The sequence below is a fragment of the Temnothorax longispinosus genome, chromosome 4, assembly GCF_030848805.1.
Source record: "Temnothorax longispinosus isolate EJ_2023e chromosome 4, Tlon_JGU_v1, whole genome shotgun sequence".
Classification (NCBI taxonomy): domain Eukaryota; kingdom Metazoa; phylum Arthropoda; class Insecta; order Hymenoptera; family Formicidae; genus Temnothorax; species Temnothorax longispinosus.
The window spans coordinates 12,060,446-12,081,105 of record NC_092361.1 but is presented as its reverse complement, the minus strand read 5'-3'; the positions used below and the strand labels follow the sequence as shown (position 1 = coordinate 12,081,105).

Sequence of the window (20,660 nt, the reverse complement as noted above, 5' to 3'; positions counted from 1 at the left end):
TGCATTTCTATAAAGCCAATTAAAAGATTAGTGCTAAGAAAAAAACCGAAAAAAACCGGCTAGAATCACGGCTTTAGGATCACCTTAAGGGTCGACAGGAGTAACACTACCGACCTCTGTCGGGTTGCTTAGCTGCGAGTCCGTATTTTATTTATTATAATTTTTTAAGAGCTAAAATGGAAAATCCGGCTCTGTACCAGCTTGCGGCTGATCTTACTCATTAAAACGAGCATAAGTGAAATGAGATTCGTTAATTAATTTGGCTAAAATTTGGGACAAGCCGTTCCTAAGCAGCTTTGCAGGCTTGCTTAGAGCTGCAAAGCTGCTTAGGAACGGCTTGTCCCAAATTTTAGTCAAATTAATTAACGAATCTCATTTCACTTATGCTCGTTTTAATCAGTAAGATCAGCCGCAAGCTGGTACAGAGCCGGATTTTCCATTTTGGCTCTTAACAAATTTATAATAAATAAAATACGGACTCGCAGCTAAGCAACCCGACAGAGGTCGGTAGTGTTACTCCTGTCGACCCTTAAGTAGTCATAGGCCCTAGCCATTGCACGTAAGAAAATTGATTGGTCCATATACATGTGCATAAGGAAATAGACCAATCAATTTTCTTATGCTTACGCATTATGCGTTGTGCAGAAGTGTGTGCTCCCCGCTTTTGGCTTCTCTATGGTGTATATAGTTCACTGCATTTTCCTGACACGCGCAATGAAGACAGGCCAGAGAAGGCCATTTTGTTTGGAGATTCGACATTCGACGTGGCGGCCGGATTGCTTGGCAACTGGTAGCTCGACATGATTCTCTGTAAGTACCACGCAAAAATGTAATTTTTAACGTCGTTTGTCCTTTAACGACGGTTGAGATTGCGCTGCATAGAGAAGTATGGATTTTCCTACTTGAACATAACGTGGTCGATTCTTCGCACCACGTGTTCGAAACGTTTTTTTACATGATTTCGGCGTTATGTTACTTACAAATTCAACGGCGAGTAAAATTATATACTCAGAACGATTGCGGCGATAAATTGATTATCTTACTCAGCATCATCATCCTAACTTGGACTGCGTTCTGATATTCACTGCAAGTACTGAAAATCTATGGTTTACGTAATGTACGCTATAGATTTTCAGTACTGACAGTGAATATCGTGCCCTGTCTAAACCAGAGGATGATCCTATTTGTGGCTTATCAGTGAGTAGTGTACACTACTCACTAGGAGTACATTTCGTTTCACGCACGATGTATAATGCATAATGCATCATTTATCCTTGTTGTTCACCGAATGTTAAACATGGATAAATGATGCATCATGCGTAAAACGGAATGCATCCTAAGATGAGCCACAAGTAGGATCATCCTCTGGTCTAGACAGGGCATTAGGTTAACTCACTCTTTGTCTTTTTCTAACGTCCCCCTTAGGCCGGTATTCATAGTCGGTTCTTATATTTAAGACCGTCTTAAGTACAATCTGAAGATGTCATTAATAATCACAAAGCCGTATTAGCATCTTAAGACATTACTTAAGCCGGTCTTAAAATAAGAACCGACTATGAATACCGGCCTTATGCCCGTTTTCACCAACGTCATTTAACTTGAACCTTAATTCAATTCGCTCTTTGTCTCTTTCTAACAATCTCCCTTAGAAACAGACGAAGAGTGAGTTAAACTAAGATTGAAATTAAACGACGTTCGTGAAAATGGGCATTAGAAGGAGACAAAAATGAGTTAACCTAAGGTTAAAAGTTAACCGACGTTTGTGGAACTGGCCCTGTCACAATCTTACCGGATTATGATCAAGTATCGTTCAAACTTTGAAAGGTATTTGGAATAAGATTTATAATTGCACGCATGCATTGTGTATTACGTGAGTACAACTAAAGGAATGAAACTGATGGAACATGTTTTTGATGTAACTTAAGCTAGAAAAAAATTGGTCATACATTAACGGTTACTCATCTATTATGGATGGCTTATGCACTCTGCTACCAAGATCAAGGCCGGTATTCATATGAAATATTCTCCCATTGCACATTGAAACAGAAGCAGTTATTGTTAGCCCGAATGACTGCCTCAGTAGATCAGATTCAAAACATCCCTGCAATCTTTGAGTGTATGAGATAATTATTGCTTCGACGATGTCATCTTTGTATTAAAATTAATGGAGGAATTTTTGAGCATTTACTGTAAAAAGTGATTACTTTTATGTATTTGTTACGTCTTTTGTTCAAGATTAAAATACAATTTGATTTTTCCACTTACATTTATTGTTTAGCTCACAAACTGTAGTATTATAGTATAAAATCATGTATTTTAAAACTAAATGTCGGAGAGAAAAATAATATTAAAAAACGTTTATTTTTAAGTCTTCCTGCAAAATTTGTCGGTCTAATTTTTTAACACCCTGTATACAATTGTATTTAATTGATTCATATCCTGTGTATAAAAGTATTAAGGTAATTAAAATATTAATATTTTTCCAGATATTTTATCTTTTATGTTAAAATATACTAGAATAAAGTAAAATATCTCAAACTATATATATTAATATTTTGAGATTAATTTTGATACCTTAATATTAGAATAACTGAAGGATTTAAAAAGCTAGACTTCCGTATGCAACCCACCTTCGATTTTGATCTACTTTTGCAGATACTACTTACGTACTAAAAGAAGTCGAATAGCAGTGACAACTTATATGAAAACGATTAGTTCCTTAAATATTCAAATTTTTATTTTGCTAGATTTCGGATTTTTGGTCTGCGTATGTGGTCCTCTGGACAGCATTCGAGTTTTCAACTTTCCACGCGAAGCGAGATTCACCCCACTCCACCTTTGCGTATAGGACGAAACGAGGTTTATTATTTTATGATTCGGGTTTTCAACTTTCCACCCGAAGCAAGGTCCTCCCCATTACCTATGTGAACCTGGCACCCGACTTTCGAAAAATTAATTTTTTTACGGCAAACGTTAGCATTTCTTTTGTAGTTGTTTGTAATAACAAAAATTTCATTAGTAGTTCAATACATTAAAAATTATAAAAATTTTAAAAATTACTCGCACTCCACTTTGAGATATCTCAAATCCGCTTGCGCCATCTTCTTCAGAATCGTTTGTAGTTGTTTGTAGTGCTTTTCGTTTCGTTTGTAGTTGAACCGTTTAAAAGTTACAACAATTTTAAAAAATAAATAAAACCTAACTTTGTCATTTGTCGAGATATCTTAAATCCGCTTACGCTATCTTTTTCAGAAATGCTTTTCTTTTTGTTTGTAGTTGCACTTTTCAAAAGTTATTATATTTTTGCAATAAACAAAAAGTGTATTTTAAACGAAACGAAACGAAAACCATTACAAACAACTACAAACGATTCTACATCGAGTCGCGCAATCAGTTTTAAAATATCTCCAAAATTGGCAAAGTTACACTTTTTGTTTATTGCAAAAATATATAATAACTTTTGAACGGTGCAACTACAAACGAAAAGAAAACGGATTTGCGATATCTTAAAGTGAGGGTGCGAGTAATTCTTTAAATTTTTATAATTTTTAATGTATTGAACTACAAACGAAATTTTTGTTACTACAAACAACTACAAACGAAATGCTATCGTTTTCCGTAAAAAAATTAATTTTTTGAAAATTGGGTGCCAGGTTCACATAGGTCTCCCTATCCCTATTTACAGGGTCAAACAAGGTCTATCATTGTACAATTTTACATGGGTATTCAACTGTCGTAAAGAGAGGGTCAATCTTGCACATGTGCAGTCGAAAAATCCGAAATGTAGCGAAATAATAAAAATTTGAATTTTTAAGAAACTAGTCTTCCGCAAGTTGTCATTGGTGCTATTCGACTTCTTTTAGTACGTACTATGTGCCTGCAAAAGTAGATAAAAATCGGAAGTAGGTCGCATACGAAAATTGATTTATAATACAATATAATTCCTTTAGAGTAAGAAAAATAAAGTGCTGTTTAAAGGAGTCAAGTTGCCTTTGATATCTTCTTTATGTTTCTACACACAGTCAAAGTATTGCCACTATGTATATTACGTTTCCCTCAAAATTATAAAACTTTGAAGCTTCTATTTTTTTCTATTCAGAAAGCAAAGGTAGTTAAGATATTTGAATTAGACATTATGTATATGTGTGTATAGGAAAGAGAGAAAAGTATTTACGAAAAAGTTAAAGTTATTACAATTAAACATTTTATGAAAACGTTTAAGAGAAACGCACGAGTTGCGAGTACCCGAGATTTTGAGGTCTCAATAACGAGTGAACGGATCAAGTTCTAAGTATAGGCTTGATCGATAGGTTGGGGTTGATTTATATATCCGTAAAACTAAACTTGATGTAATGTAACGTACAGAATGGTACAATCGGCGTCAATAATGTCTTCCACCTGAAGTTAGCTGCGTTCTGGGATTTCTATAGTGCACGTTAGTGCTGGTCTACAACCTTGCTTTAAAGAGTATTTAAACTCTAAGCCGTAAGAAATTGACCAATCACAGCGGAATATGAGGAAAATACTAGACTGTGATTGGTCAATTTCTTACGGCTTAGAGCTTAAATACCCTTTAAAGCAAGGTTGTAGATCAGCACTTATATGCACTAGAGACCCTCTAACAGAGTCTGGCCATTAGGACAGCCAGTTTTGATTGGTCCGTCAGTTTTTGTCAACTCCCGCTCATATTTGAATCACTCTAACCTTACCATTAAGATAAACATTATATTTCAGCAATATAAATGAGAAATAAACGTTGTAGAAGAACTAAATATTATATTCTTTTTATTTATAACATTAAAGTAAATAATACATAAATTATATTATCCAATAATATAATAACTAAAAAATTCCTTGTATTTAATGTTTGCTCGGTTGTACATAAAGAATAGTAAAATGAAAAAGAAAATAAATACGCAAAACATTTCTTATATTAAGTATACCTTTGATATAACACATTCTTTGGTTATGGTAAAATATTATATCGTAATTCTTTGGTATTATATCACATTAGAATATAACGGAAATCAAATATTGCAAAAATCAAATATTTTGAAAATCAAATATTACGAAGTTAAAGCATGCATTGCCATTGATTTGCTATCATATCGATTGCGTACAGTAGTTTTTTTATTATAAATTTTTAGTCTGAACTGCAAATCTTTTTATGATTTTTAAATATAATTATGACAATTTAAGATATGATCAGCATTGACTTTTGCAAATTGTTCACTTAGAAATAATGTCCAATTAATGTTTTGAACGTTATTAAAAAACTTAGAATAGTAACAAAACATTTGTTCAAATTTTACAAATACTTTAAATGTTTCAATATTAACAAAACAGAGAATGTGTTCTATAACATTTTAGTTGAACAAACTTTGTAAACGAAAAACGCAATGGAATTGGCGATCTTACTGATTGTATACATTTATTGCATGTTGTACATATTTTGGTAATAGATTTTATAATGTAACCAGCTATGTTGTACAAAGAATTTAATTCTAGATGTGACATTTGTGGTACGACATTATTATTGAAGGGAAGAATTTCAATAGTTTCTTGTACTTTACATATATCAATGTCATTTTTTTTCTCTTTTTCTTTTGATAAATAATCAAGAAATCCTGATAGATACTGCCGGTCGTCATTATCATAATTAGAACTTTTTATGTCTTTTATATATACATTGCGATAGCAATTAATTTTAAATTATGTGTGAATTGAAGAGCGAATGAGTTATAACATTTTTTACTCTAATTAAAGAAAAAAGATTTTTAACACAATCTTGTGTAAATCTTGAAGTTAAAACATACTGAAAGTTTCTTGTAGTAATTAAATATTCAGTTAAGTCAATGACGGATTTTGTACTTATCATTATACCCCTTTGCACGGGTTTAAACCCACCATTACTTATTTTCAAATCAGTGAAAATATTAATAACTTCGCGTAAGAAATCAACATTTTCTTTATATATGTCAATATCTTTTTTGCCCAGTGCTATTTTATGATATCTCGACGTCATAAAAGAAAACCACTTACAAACAAGTTTTACAAACCACGCAGTGATGATAAACTCCGGTTTGTTATTTTCATCTGCTACTAATTCAAATGTACAACCTACGTCATAATCAAACATCTTTTTGGCTTTAGTCACTTTTATTTTCATATAATTGTTGCATTTTAGATCGTCCATGTTAAATTTGGGTGTTAACAGCAGTCCAGAATTTTCTTGAATATTTATTAGCTCTTTAAAATGCTCTAACTCTATCTTATTTGAAGGTAAATTATATTTACAGACTATATCGTCAGAAATGGTTAGTATTCCATTATTCAGTAACGCTTGTTTTAAATTTTTTTATATGTGAGGTGGATCGGCAATAATATATAAATTGTGGAATCAAATGGATGGATGATGTAGTTTTTTATTTTACTAAATCTATTAGCACTAATACCCAACAATTTCCATAAGCCGGTATTCCCGGAACCCATGTCCGATGTAATAAAATTGACATGGAAACCAAGTTCCTCTGTCTTATTAATAATCTGAAAAATAATTTCTTTCAAAGTATTACTGTTGAAACTATTTCCTGTAAAATAATGCGCCACTACATGCTTCCATCGACCACAAATTCCAACTAGCAAGAAAACGAGAGCATGTGTAGCTATACCTTTCTCACCAGGAAATGTTATATCTCCTACCAATGATCCTGTTGCAGGATTATAACATTTCCTTGGTGTTATTCCCATTTCATCAAATATTAATCCACATTCGAGATCTCTTTTCTCTTTAAAAAAGGATTTTCTATATTTTAGGAATTCAAACATTTGATTTGATATTCCAGGTTCAAATTGAACATCTACCAATTTTCGCCGTAATGTTCTTAAACTAAGAAGTGGTATGTTTCGAAGTACTTCCTCGTAACCAGCAGTTCCGCAAGCAAATTTTATTTTCAAAGCACGTTGAATTGTCTCGTTCGACCAATTTCGAGTGCGATTTTTCTTTAACATCGCTTTTATTTGGTCTTCATTAAACATTGCACTTACAGCTTTCTTATATTTATCATTATTAATCTTACTTTTTAGTGTGCTATTTATAAATCGCAGAGCTTTCAGTTTCTTCTTCATAATGATAAGTTGTAGCTGCTGTTTCTTCACCACTTTTTTATACTTGTCATTTTCTTCTTTTAGGGTTTCATTAGATTCAGTTATAGATGATATATTTGCTGATAATGTTATAGGCTCCGAGGTGTCATTTATAATAATCTAGAAAGATTGTACACAATAAATTGTTATAACACTTTCCTTACAGTTATAACACTTTCTTATAATAGACTTACTGTTTCAGTATTAACTTCTGTATTCTTATCGTCATTAGTTGCTTCTTCATTTGTACATTCGTTGCTTGGTATAATACTGGTTATTTCATTAATGTTATTCTCATTAATGTTATTCTCACTGCCATCATTTTCTACGTCTTTCGTCAATACTTGCTTAAAAAAAAAAAAAAAAAAATTGTCGGTATCGCATCACGTTTTAATTTATGTTTGCGATTAGCTTCCCACATTTCTGGGGCAAAGTGAACCTATAACAATAGTTTAAATATACAATTCAGTCATAATTTTAAGGAAAGCATAGAAATTTTAGAGTTTATATTTTACATTAATTTTAATTAACATTATAATTTTTATTTTATTATAATAATCTAATACATTAATACTAACCTCACAAAGAAAAGAATTGTTTGTTGGTACTCAATTTTTACGCGGAACATTCTGTGCCCATAAAGCCCGGCGTACGGGATCTCTAGGAAATATCTTCATGATATAACCTTTTGCTGTCGAGTTGTTGCAAAACGGTGCTACACATCCACCCATTTTTATAATTTTTTACGTATTTTACTTGCTAACGCTCTTACGCGTGGACTGTCCGTGGACTATGATGAGCGTGCGTGAACCCGTCAAAAGAGGTTAGGTAAAAGAGAAAGATGGCGAATGTATATCCCTCTCTCTCACACGATTTTGACAAAAATCGCTTATGGCCAGACTCTGTTAGAGGGTCTCTAATATGCACTATAGAACGCAGCTAACTTCAGGTGGAAGGCATTATTGACGCCTATTGTATACATATGGAACATTCCATCTGGCTCTGACCCTCGATCTCTTAGATTTGGTCCGCGATTTTTTATGTTGTTTCAACTCTAAAATGGACTAAGGTTTTTTTTAGATTTTTTTAAGTAAATTTGAATTATTTATAATTTTTGAAACCAACATATCGTTGGTCACAATATAAAAATTTGAAAAAGTTATCAAAAATCCTGTATTAGATATCAAAATTTTTAAGCCTTGACTCAGAGTGGGCCGGCGTTCGCTTTTATTTTTTTCGAGCTTTTTTCAAACTTTTTTTCGAAAAAAGAAACAGAATTTTTCAGATTTTTCCGACGCGATTTTTTTTTTTTAGAAAATCGCTTCAAAAAAATTTGAAAAACTTCTCAAAAATCTTGTGTTATTTATAAAAATATTCAAGCAACAGCCTACAGTGGACTGACTTGTGCTCCTAATTTTTTCAATGTTTTTTTCAAAAAGAGTTTGAAAAAAACTTGGAAAAAATAGAAACAAACGCCGGCCCACTCTGGGTCAAGGCTTAAAAATTGAGAATTTTTTCAGATTTTTAAATTGTGGCCAATGATATGTTGGCTTAAAAAATTATAAATAAATCTAAAGAAATTTATAAGAAAATCTGTGCATTTTAGAGTTGGAACAATAACAAAAAATCGTGGACCAAATCCGGAAGGTCGAGGGTCAAACCCAGATCGATTTGGCATGGAATGCCCCATATACAGGGTGAGTTATTTTAATCGAAACGCAGGCAAATATCTCGAAAAATATGGAAGATACGGAAAAACGTTTCGGACAAAAGTTGTACTGTTTCAAAGGGGACATAAGATGATGGCAATGATTTGACCTTGGATGGTTGTTTGAAGATTACGTGAACGTCACCTTCAATTTCTTAAATGAAATCTCATTATAGTATATCGTTTAAAAGGGCATCAAAATAGAAAATTTTGGCGCAAACCAGAGGTCGATTCCAGAGTCCTAGAGAGAGGCGACATTGAAGGAAATGGTCTGATTGGCTAACTAAATCACGTCAGTACCATATTGTTTTCTAGTGTTTCCTATTATGGTAAAATCAATAAGATTAGTTTATAAATTATAAATGTGCAGATAGACTGTCTGTTTCTTGAAACACCTTAGAAATAGAGACAATTAAGCTCCGCTATAATTTCAATATATGGCCAAAAACGCTCAAAATATGTATAAAAGATGTGACTTTATATGTCATCTTGCTCTGACATGTTTCGACGTCTTCTACTCAAATTCTACTAGGCCTATCTGAACTTCTTGCACAGTTCATCTTTTCTCTTTTTTCTTTTCTCTCCAACGTGAAGTTGTCAGATGTGGAGAAACAAGATGGCGACTTTTCGATATATTGTACGATATCGCAATGGTTTACGTCACGTATACTATAGATTTTCAATACTGGCAGTGAATTAAGTGAATATCGAAACTCAGCTTATCTAGGACTCTAGTCGATACGTTGATCTGTTCGGGAGTTATATAGGGTAAAAAATTGGTTTTTTTGAACTTTTACTTTAAATAACTCCCGGGTTAACCTCTGGTTTGCGCCAAAAATTTTCCCTTTTTATGCTCTTTCAAACGATATACTATAATTTGAGGGGTTCTACTTAAGAAATTGAAGGTGACATTTACTTGACCTTCAAACGACCATCCAAGGTCAAATCATTGCTATCATCTTATGTCCCCCTTGAAACAGTGCAACTTTTATCTGAAACGTTTTTCCGTATCTTCCATATTTTTCGAGATATTTGCCTGGAACATTTAAAATGGGACACATACTCTGTATGCCCTATTGTTCCGCAAATGTCGGATTTCTGACTTTATTTTGAGACGATTTTCTTTTGTAGCAAAATTTTCGCCGAAGCTTAGTTTTCGAGTTATAAAGGAAATAGTTACCTTATTACGGGCTGATACGGGTACAGGAGGTAGACAGGGGTGGTGCGACTTACCGTCGCGGGCGCGATTCACCGCAATTCACCGTCCGCTGGATGTAATCCGTTAACGTGCAATTCACTTGTAGAGATAATGGCATGGTATATCGATAATTTTTTGTCACGTGCGTCGATGCGAAGATGATCGGCTCGCGGAGGCGAGGAATGAGGCACCTGTTGCTATCAGCTGTCGCGCCACCCCTGCCTACCTTCTGTACTCGAATGCGATAATAAGGTAACTATTTCCTTTTATAACTCGAAAACTAAGCTTCGGCGAAAGTTTTGCTACAGGAATAATCGTCTCAGAATTGAGTCAGAAATCTGACATTTGCGGGACAAGGTGTTGTTTTAAATCACCCTGTATGCTTGACGGTGAATGTGTTAAACATTAATAACTTTTGTTTCTATGAAGCACATAACAATATCTATTTTTTTAGCTGCTGCACTACCATTGGTATTAGTGGCATTATGTTCACATTCTGCGTTCTCAGAAGTCACACAATCAACAAATTCTTATTTGTCTACGGCTGATAGAGTGCGTTTGAAAAGCATCCTCAAATCAGGATTTCAATTAGACGATGTACCATCAGTATACTACGCTGTCAGTGGATACAAACTCCTCGGAGAAGCTATATCAAAAGCAGATGTAATTTTCTTTTTTTCATCTCATGCATAACTATTATTTTTAATGATTAAAGGCATATACGAATTATATTGTGATGAAATGAATTATATTGAAATCCATGATTTTTTGATTAGTCTTTCTGATTTAGAATTTTCTTCATTATAACAGATAATATCTCGAATTTTTATATTAATAGCATTTATACTTGTTTAGACTATCTGCAAATACTTGATAAAATCCAATGGAGAAAACATCACACCTGAAACGGCATTTTATCTTGCCTCCACATGGAAAGCTATTGGAGGCTGCCAAGAGTTTTCTACAAGTACCGTGACAAAGGTGATGTTTGTTGGCATTAGTAATCACAAAATTATATGATGTCTGTAATAACTTTTGTTCTGCTGTATGAAGAATAGAGACAGTGATTATTCCGAAATAAACTATAAATATTATAGATAGTGTTTGTACACACAACACAATATATAAGCAATATTTTATTTATATAGATATTGACAAGTGTTATACAAAAGGACACTTCTACGATTTCTGATCTATATTATGCAGTGAGTGGTTTAACAGCTTTGTCACAAGAGATACCTTCAACCAGAATCGACAAGTTGGTGAAATTAATTCAAGCAGCTTTAAGGAAAGATGACAGTTTATGGAAGTGAGTTATTGTATGTTATGTATAAAATGATACATATTAGCAATTAAAAATTACATGGTAATTGTGATGCCTATGAAACTTTCGTTCTTCTAGATATGAAATATGAAGACAATAATTATTACTGAATCTTATCTTAAAATTATAGATTGCTATTATTTTTATTATGGACAATATAAGGGTTAATTCAATTTTGTGTTATTAGTTTGGGATACGTATTTCACATTGCTGCAGACATAGGCACACCAGCTGCATTTGCTTTTGATCGCATCGAAGATGCTGTGGTACAAGCAGATGAAGTGGATGGCCAGTATCTGCAGTTTGAAGGCGGTCTTTCTATAACAAGTATACATTTAGTTCTTATTACATATATAATTCTAAATTAATTGATTCTATATTTTAATTAATTTTAAAATAAATTTGTATAGGTTTCCTTGTTAATGGTATTCTTAAATTATCAATTTCGTTGAAGAAAAAGCCGCCGTTGAATTTCCAACAGACTATCAAATTGGGTAATTATCTTCTCTCGCGGCGTTCCGTGCAAACGACAAAAGGTGTTACAAATTTGTTGTCTGCTTTAACTGCCTTGGTGGTCGATAGTCCCGAAAAGCCTGTTTGCATAACTCTAGCCGATGGAGGAATCATTATATCTAATAACCAACCGTTAGTTACGGTTAAAGTTTGCGATATTCTTGGTCAAGCATTGCCAACTGTGCCCACAGTCATTGCAAATTCAGCCACACGAGTAGGGGACGATGTCGTTATTCTTAGCAACGAGAATTTGCAGCCATCTACAACGGACAAGTGAGTGGTGTCTATTAAATATCCCCAATACTTTACTGGATCAGCTTTATTATGCTGATATCAGTTATACCTTGGGGTACAGCAGTAATTGTTGAATAATCCCTTTAACCTTTTTTTTTTTAATGTAATTAAGGTTAAGAAATTCAACGCACAATACTTTCGCTAATTTTGTTATATGTGTTACTCAAAACTTGATGTGACTAATCAATATTAGTTCTATTCATAGACATAGTATATCTAGACCGATCACCGAGCGTTTATCTTTATTTGAAGATTAGGAGTATAGGTACACGTAGAAAGAGAGGCACTCTGTTTAGAGACCGTACGTTCTCTCACTCGCGTGGGCGTTCTCTCTCGTTCGTACGCGTATGAGAGAGCGAACGGTCTCAGAACAAATCTACGTGCACCTATACCCGACTCCTCAACACTCATTGTCAGTCTAGATATACTATGTCTATGGTTCTAACAAAGTCTTTTGTCAATACTACTACTTAAATCTTGTTAACTACTTGTAAATCTATAATTAATATATAGAATTTCTGTTGATTATTACACCTAGAATTTAATCTTGTAAATTCTAGATTTAACTAATTAAAATGACTAATAAAGGGATTTTGTTAGAACCAATCTTAATCAGTTAAATAAGGTTTTGATGGATTTCAAGTTTTATTAAAACATATATTTTTTTCAATGTGAAATAATATACTGCATTTGTACACAGAACTCTATTTACGGTGAACCTTATGAATGTAAAACCTGATCGTGGTTTTTACAAGATATTAGTGACCGCGGCTTCCGTCACGAATACAATTACAGTGAAGGTCTTATCTGAAGCAATATTGGACTACTTAGAGATCGGCACTGGCGATGCCGATCAGACCACTCAACCAAAACTTACGAGGTACTTATATATCTCATGATGCTCATTCGTGATATTTTATGTACTAAATTTTACTTTTTTTAACAAGATAGTCTACATTTATTATATTTCTTGCAATAACTTTATTTTTCCAGAATAAACACGGAATCTTCTTCGGGTAAACTCGAACATAAAATAGAAGCTGATTCTCAACAAAAGCTAGTCATGCGATTTTTGTTGCGTGATTCTGCCAATAAGAAACCGATGCGCGTGCATCAAGCCTTTGTACGCCTTATATCCGTTTCCACATCCACCGATAAGAAGCGAGGCCATGAAATCTTTTTCGTCGCCGAGCCTGATGCCGCTCACGTTTACAAATTCGACATGGTAATTTTACGCTATATACATTTTGATTCTTAAATACATATAGGGGGAGTCCGGGAGACTTGACCATAGAGGAGAGTTGAACCACTTCAAATATCTCGTTCAAATTTTGAACAAAGAGCTCAATCCGAGCACGTTAAAACACGTTTGTCTTAATCACAGTCAAAACGCACTACCAAGCGTCATATTGTCACGTGCTCGGATTGAGCTCTTTGTTCAAAATTTGAACGAGATATTTGAAGTGGTTCAACTCTCCTCTATGGTCAAGTTTCCCGGACTCCCCCTATCTTTTTATGCAAAAGCTAAATTTCTGTATAATGAAAGTACATTCTTCCAACGTGTTAAAATCTTGCAAATATTTCAGCCGGTTGGAACAGCAGCTGCAAATTTTGGTCATCAGAGTGGAGAATATAACATGGAGTTGATCGTTGGTGACGCTGTGATCAGCAATCCGTTCCGATTCAACATTGCCACGGTAACTCTGAAATTTCCCGAGCCGACTTCAATGGAAGGTGCCGATAAGAGCGTCTCTTACAAGCAAAAACCGAATGTGTATACAACCAAACCGGAAATAAAGGTAATTCTTTTCTCAACTTATGTACATGATACATGCCAATGCTCGTTAGTGGCAAAAAGTCTCCAATAATTTTGTCACTTCCAAAACATTGGCAAAGAATTACGTCAAAGTTAGTATAATATATTCGCAAAAGTAGCATTTATGCGCAATAATTTTTATACTTTGACGAACATTGACTTCTGTCTTAAAAATTGCAGCTATCACTGAAGTGGTTATCTGAAGATTTACTCTTGTTATTTCTCAAATTTCAGCACATGTTCCGCGAGCCTGAACGCAGACCTCCAGCATTCGTGTCAAACTTATTCACAGGATTATGTGTGGCACCAGTTTTGCTGTTGTTGATTTTATGGGCTCGTCTTGGCGTTAATATCTCGAACTTTCCCTTGTCCCTCAGCGCGATTACATTCCACCTTGGATTAGGAGGTAAATATCAACTTGCTAATAGAGTATACTTAATATTAGAATAGACTGCAGGTTTTTACGCAAATGTATATTTTTAGAAAAGCAGGAAAATGAGATTAAAATTAAAATTTGTTTTATCAAACTAGCATTCTGATACACATATCTTATTAATTTATGCACAAAAATATTATTTATTGAAAATTGAATATTTTACGAGCTATTTCATATTTTATGTAAAAATGTATCGGAATATATGTATAGTTCGTAAATTATATTTTTACATAATATTATTTTTATTCTTCTATATGCACAATTTCGAGAGAAACCGATTTAAGAAATGTAAGAAAATTTACATGGCTTTGTTTTAAAAAATGTAAATAATCTTAATATGATCTTAACAAGTCAAAAAAATTTTCTTTTGCAATTTATTACACTAGACACCATCTCCTTTTTAGATATGGATGGATGAAGGATTTTTTTATATCCTATCGTTAGTAATTATTTCAAATGGCATTTACCGAGAAACGTGTGTGTATATAAATACATAAATATATTATGTTACGGGAAATATAATAAATTGGGAATTATGCTTAAGGTGATCCTAAAGCCGTGATCCTAATCGGTTTTTTTCAGTTTTTTTCAGTTTTTTTCTTAGCACTAATCTTTTAATTGGCTTTATAGAAATGCAAAATTCTTGTCTAGAATTAAAGTACGCATCAAAATCTAGGTCATGGTGGTCGAATTTATATGTGGTGGTCGTCACATATAACAAAAAATATTAATTTTTTTTCGTTTTTGATATAAATTCGACCACCATGACCTAGATTTTGATATACGTACTTTAATTCTAGACAAGAATTTTGCATTTCTATAAAGCCAATTAAAAGATTAGTGTTAAGAAAAAAACTGAAAAAAACCGGTAGGATCACGGCTTTAGGATCACCTTAAGGCTCCTGTAGTGCGATCTGTACTCGTTATGCGTCGTTAGTGCTCATAACGACAGTTGCGCAGCTTTTTTCTTATATAGTATACCTGCGCAACTGTCGTTATGAGCACATAACGCGCATAACGAGTTACAGAATCGCGCTGGTCCCTGAGCCGAGAACTCTGCGTTGACGGTGGCGCCGTACCGTCGCGGCAGAAATAAGAACTCTCTCCTCTCACTCTCTCCAATGGAGAATTCTGTCTTGTGACATGTTGACAACCTATTTTGCGTTGCGTTAAATTTCTTTATTATTTGCTCTGTACTTGTGCTATAATGTTTAACGTATTCGTGAAACTCGTAAAATTGACCGTATGGTAAGATTTGCAAGAAATACATATGCGAAAGGAACATTCTCCACTCCTTTCGATAGTCGAAAACGGCTTGTTTTTCCGTATGTTTAGGCTTCGTTTTATGGCTGTTTGTTTATTGTCGAGGGAAAAGGATAGTATCCGGTCAATTTTAGAAGTGTGCTGAAACGATCTATAGTGATTTTTTATTGAAATGTCTTTTTATTTCGGAAAATACCGCAACATAAAATAGGGTAATTTCTCGCCTCGATAGCAAGAAATTCAATATGGCTGCGGTGACTACCCAGGAGCCATAATAGCCGGGCAATATACATAATTCCCAATTTGTTCGGAAAAATGATTAAGGGGACTAGGGAGGGTTAAAAATGCAGAAATTGGCTCGTGTTTAATTGTTTATAACAAGGCTGCGAATGAACATAAAACTTTTTTATTGTTAAGGGTATTAATTATAACATTATAAAATGAGAAAATTAATTAAAAGTCATTCCCAGATCAATAATAACGGCGTCCCAATATAATAAAGAAAACTGTCGAATCCACGGTTTTACCACGATTCCAGTCGAACGGATAAAGGTTTTGGCAAATTTCAGGAATATTTCTTCTCCTTAGGCTTCCCTCTATTGATTATACCTAAAAAATTAAAAATAAAATTAAAATTAACAAAATGGTGTCCAGAAAACAAAATTTTTTCCCAAATTTTTTGTTTTCTGGACGCCATTTTGTTAATTTTATTTCTATTTTTAATTTTTTAGGTATAATCAATAGAGGGAAGCCTAAGGAGAAGAAATATTCCTGAAATTTGCCAAAATCTTTATCCGTTCGACCGGAATCGTGGTAAAACAGTCGATTCGACAGTTTTCTTTATTATATTGGGACGCCGTTATTATTGATCTGGGAATGGCTTTTAATGAATTTTCTCATTTTATAATGTTATAATTAATATCCTTAACAATAAAAAAATTTTATGTTTATTCGCGGCCTTGTTATAAACAATTAAACACGAGCCAATTTCTGCATTTTCAACCTTCCCTAGTCCCCTTAATAGAGAAGAATTAATCAAATTTGCCGGTCATTATGCATATTTCCCAATGCTAAATGGTCATTTTGATAAATTACCTTATTTGAGTTGATTTTCCCGACAATCTTAAGCCCCTTGCACAATAGGCGATAGCGAGGTGCTACATGGGTTTACAACTTTCCACGCGTGGAAAGCCCACGCATGTACTTTGAAGGCACACTATATGTTCTAGTTTAATAATAGTGGAGCCCCCCGCAGGGTGGCGGAACCTACTGCCTCCACGCATACACTTTCCACGCGAAACGAGATGCCACATGGGTTTACAACTTTCCACGCGTGGAAAGTCCACGCATGCGGGGGGCTCCACTATTATTAAACTAGACACATAGTGTGCCTTCAACATGCGTGGGCTTTTCACGCGGAAAGTTGTAAACCCATGTAGCACCTCGCATCGCTATCGCCTATTGTGCAAGGGGCTTAAGATTGCCGGGAAAATCAACTCAAATAAGGTAATTTATCAAAATGACCATTTAGCATTGGGAAATATGCATAATGACTGGGAAATTTGATTAATTTGAACATTTTTGCTTTTATTATTCAAATGTCCCAAAAGAAGCGGGAATTATGCATATTGCCCGGCCATTATACATAATTCTCGAATTAATCAAATTTCCCGTAACATATATATCTTATATACATGAGACATATATATATGTGTATATATATATATATATATATATATATATATATTTTTTTTTTTTTTTATTTATAAATATAGGGTGTTTTCTAAGTAAGTAAAAAAAATTGAAGAGGATATTCCGTGGTTTATTTTAGGAAGAAAAGGTCCTATAAACATATGCCCTAAACTGCTTCGTTTTCAAAATACAAGGTGTCAAAATTGTGAAAAAGATGTTCGAAAATGTGGAAAAAGTTTAAAGATACTTTATTCAAATTCGGTATGTATAGGGACGATCGGGGCTATCTGTCTACACTTTACGCTCTTTTCAAGTTTACTAAAAAACCTATAAAAATATTTGGCTAAACATTTTAATGGTGTAACCTTTCAACTTTAATTTTAAAGAGATAAATTTTTTAAGTAGGCAAGTCAAGCGCAGACAGCCCCATATGCGGGTTATAATCCTGAAAACCAGGGCCCGTTTTAACCGTTGATACGCCGATGGTCCTCACAAAAACATGGCGGAAAATCGGAAACCAATAGAAAGGTGCCGACAGAGAGTGAACATACTGGTTATACTGTGGTCAAATATCTCAAAAAATATGGAAGATATAGAAAAGCGTTTTAAACAAAAGTTATAGGGTTCAAAAAGATCTATATTTACAGATTTTATCAGTTTGACTATAGGTAGCGTTGTTAAGGTCAAGTCAGGGTCACTTTAAATTTTTTAAATTGGATTTCCTATATTTTTGTAGCCCTTGTCGAGACGTTTTCAAAACACTATAATAAAGTTCTCTTTTGTTAAGAATTTCCTGAGATATTTTGCATTTGAAAGCATTTATGCTTTTTAATACTTAAAATAACTGCTATATTTTTCAAACTTTTTTTGTTAATAATTTTTTGTTAATAAATTTTTAATAAAGAGCAAGCGATGGCTAAAATCTTCTGAAGATTACGCTACTTCAGGAGAACAACCTCTATAATATACATATGTGAAGGAAAACTGATGCGTAGCTCTAGAGCTTCGCGAGTGATTAGAAACTCAAAGGTCCGTGGTTCGATTCCGGCCCGGCCTTCATTCCACATATACCTCGTGTAAGAGGTGGAATGCCTATTTTAATAGGTAGAAGCTAAGGATTAAAGATCCATATGGATTAATAATCCGTTTAAGAGTTTAAAAGAATTATTGCATAGTGAAAGATGGTCGAAGGGAAAAGAGATTGATTGAAATTGTATATATTGGGCTTAGAGTTTGTGTCAAATTACCATTGAGTAAGACATCTTAATCTCCCTCAGGACCGAGGGAATCTGAAAAAACCCTGTGAAGGAAAAGGTCATTGAGGGGAGGTTTGTAAGGCTAAACATTTACCGAATAAAATATCTAAACGTTTTCCAGATTTTCGAAATTTTTATATTTTTTTTACAACTTTGGCACTCTGTATTTTGAAAATGGAGCAGTTTAGGGTATATGTTTGTAGGATTTTTTTTTTAAATAAGCCGCGGAATATCCCCTTTAATTTTTTGTACTTATTTAGGAAACAGCTTGTATAATTTAAAAATATGCGATATAAAAAATACACAATTATGCCCGATATTGCTTGACAGATGACGTTATATAGTCTATCTGTTTTCATCGGGCGCATAGTATGTCGTGATATTTTTCACAAATGTGAACACGTTTTTGTGTCACATTTGTAGCCCAAATTCACTACAGAAATTAATTATATCCACCACATTGACATGTTGCTGTATAAATAACTATCTTATTTTTTTAGGCATCTTTGTGCTGTTCGGTATTTTCTGGTTGAGGCTAAATATGTTCGTTACTCTGCGATATCTTCTTGGTTTTGGTGTTGTTACATTCCTCGCTGGTAACAAAATGCTGTCTCAGATAGCACAAAAGCACAAATCTACGCTACGTTAATTTATACACTCTATCGTGCAAAAATTCTGAATCGAGTTGCAGTTGCAGTTCAAAGTGCATAATAAATACAAGACTCATCAATAAGGTTCAAAGTGACTGATCAACTCGTTAACGTGACAGAAACATTGTGTCGTACTATTTTCTTTTGTCACAAATGTATATAAATCACGAAACATGTATTCCGTTTACTTTATTATATGCATATCTTTGCTACAACCTGAATTGTTTAATAATTAATAATTGACATAGGAATATCTGGACGGAGAACAAAGAACTTTCTTAGACTTCTCGCTGAAGCTTGATTAGACTCGTAACACATGCACGAACGCATACGCACACACATATATGTTTTCACGTCTCGTGGCGTGATTTTAACCGAGGCATCTTTTTTATATAGTATTTAGTCATATTGTCATCAACTATCCAGTTTTAGATATTTCACATTTTCCATTTGGAGGGGCTCATATAATCTTTGTACGTTAGCTCATCACTTAATTACTTCTTATCTATCTTTATATTTACTTATATTATACAGCTTTGATTGCACCATATTATTTTGCCTATTTCACTTAGGAGAGTCCACATTGCTTTTAGAGGTTTCACACTAATGTTCTTTAGGCCTCAATGTATGGATATATAGAAATCTTTCTATTTCACGATACAGTTTACCTGATCATATCTGTTACCATAGACGTTCAATCTCAATCCGTTCCATAGACATTCAATTTCAATCTGTTACCATAGACATTCAATTTTAATCCGTTACCATGGACGTTCCAATCTCAATCCGTTCCATTAGACATTCAATTTTAATTCGTTGCCATATAGACATTCAATTTTTTTTCTTCCTCAAGCTTCAACCCCGCGGAAATATGCTCCGTCCAAATATTCGTACGTCTACGATAATTGAACACAGTTTGTTTTATATTAGCGCTAATGGCTGCGTTTAGTGGAAAAAGTTTCTCAGTGAGTGCTTAATGATTCTTTATTAGGATTGTTTTCTACAGAAGAACCAATCATATTAAAGAATCACTGAGCGTTTTTTAATTAAGCTTCTTTTTCCGCTGAACGCAGCCAATTTGATTACAGATGTCGATAAACTGGAATTATAATCCCGCATTGTAAATCTAGGCTTGAGCTATAAAAATTGATGTTAACATTAGTTAAGCTATCTTTATTTGTATAATGTTATATTTTATACAAACAGTCAATAAAACATCGCGTATAATGTCGACAAAAACGAATAAAACAAAAACCGAGTCTGGCATTTATAGTTAGACCAAGTAATGATGTTACACTTACAGTTATGTAAAATTTCTAATATAATGAAAACTATAATAATTGTGATTATTCAGCATGGTGATA

General features: G+C 33.7%; 1 protein-coding gene across 2 annotated transcripts; it reads left to right on the top strand.

The window, feature by feature from the left end:
• The first annotated feature begins 650 nt into the window (after positions 1–650).
• Positions 651–20,652, top strand: Ostdelta (oligosaccharide transferase delta subunit). 2 transcript variants are annotated; one of them, XM_071777103.1, is made up of 12 exons: positions 747–810; positions 8,753–8,843; positions 10,507–10,715; positions 10,908–11,033; positions 11,201–11,361; positions 11,564–11,703; positions 11,787–12,162; positions 12,884–13,063; positions 13,177–13,408; positions 13,770–13,982; positions 14,234–14,405; positions 19,147–20,652. In XM_071777103.1, exons 2-12 carry the CDS (start codon positions 8,828–8,830, stop codon positions 19,293–19,295), a joined length of 1,974 nt encoding a protein of 657 aa, XP_071633204.1. In that variant the 5' UTR covers positions 747–810; positions 8,753–8,827; the 3' UTR covers positions 19,296–20,652. The 2 variants fall into 2 exon arrangements, with proteins under 2 accessions (XP_071633205.1, XP_071633204.1); XM_071777104.1 differs by lacking the exon at positions 8,753–8,843 and having other exon boundaries at positions 651–810.
• Positions 20,653–20,660: the final 8 nt, after the last annotated feature.

What these genes read in the sequence shown, in the direction of transcription:
- Ostdelta (XM_071777103.1), top strand. An exon ending in AAGCTATATCAAAAGCAGAT is followed by an intron (nt 10,716 to 10,907) that starts GTAATTTTCTTT and finishes ATACTTGTTTAG; the next exon opens with ACTATCTGCAAATACTTGAT. An exon ending in AGGCGGTCTTTCTATAACAA is followed by an intron (nt 11,704 to 11,786) that starts GTATACATTTAG and finishes AAATTTGTATAG; the next exon opens with GTTTCCTTGTTAATGGTATT.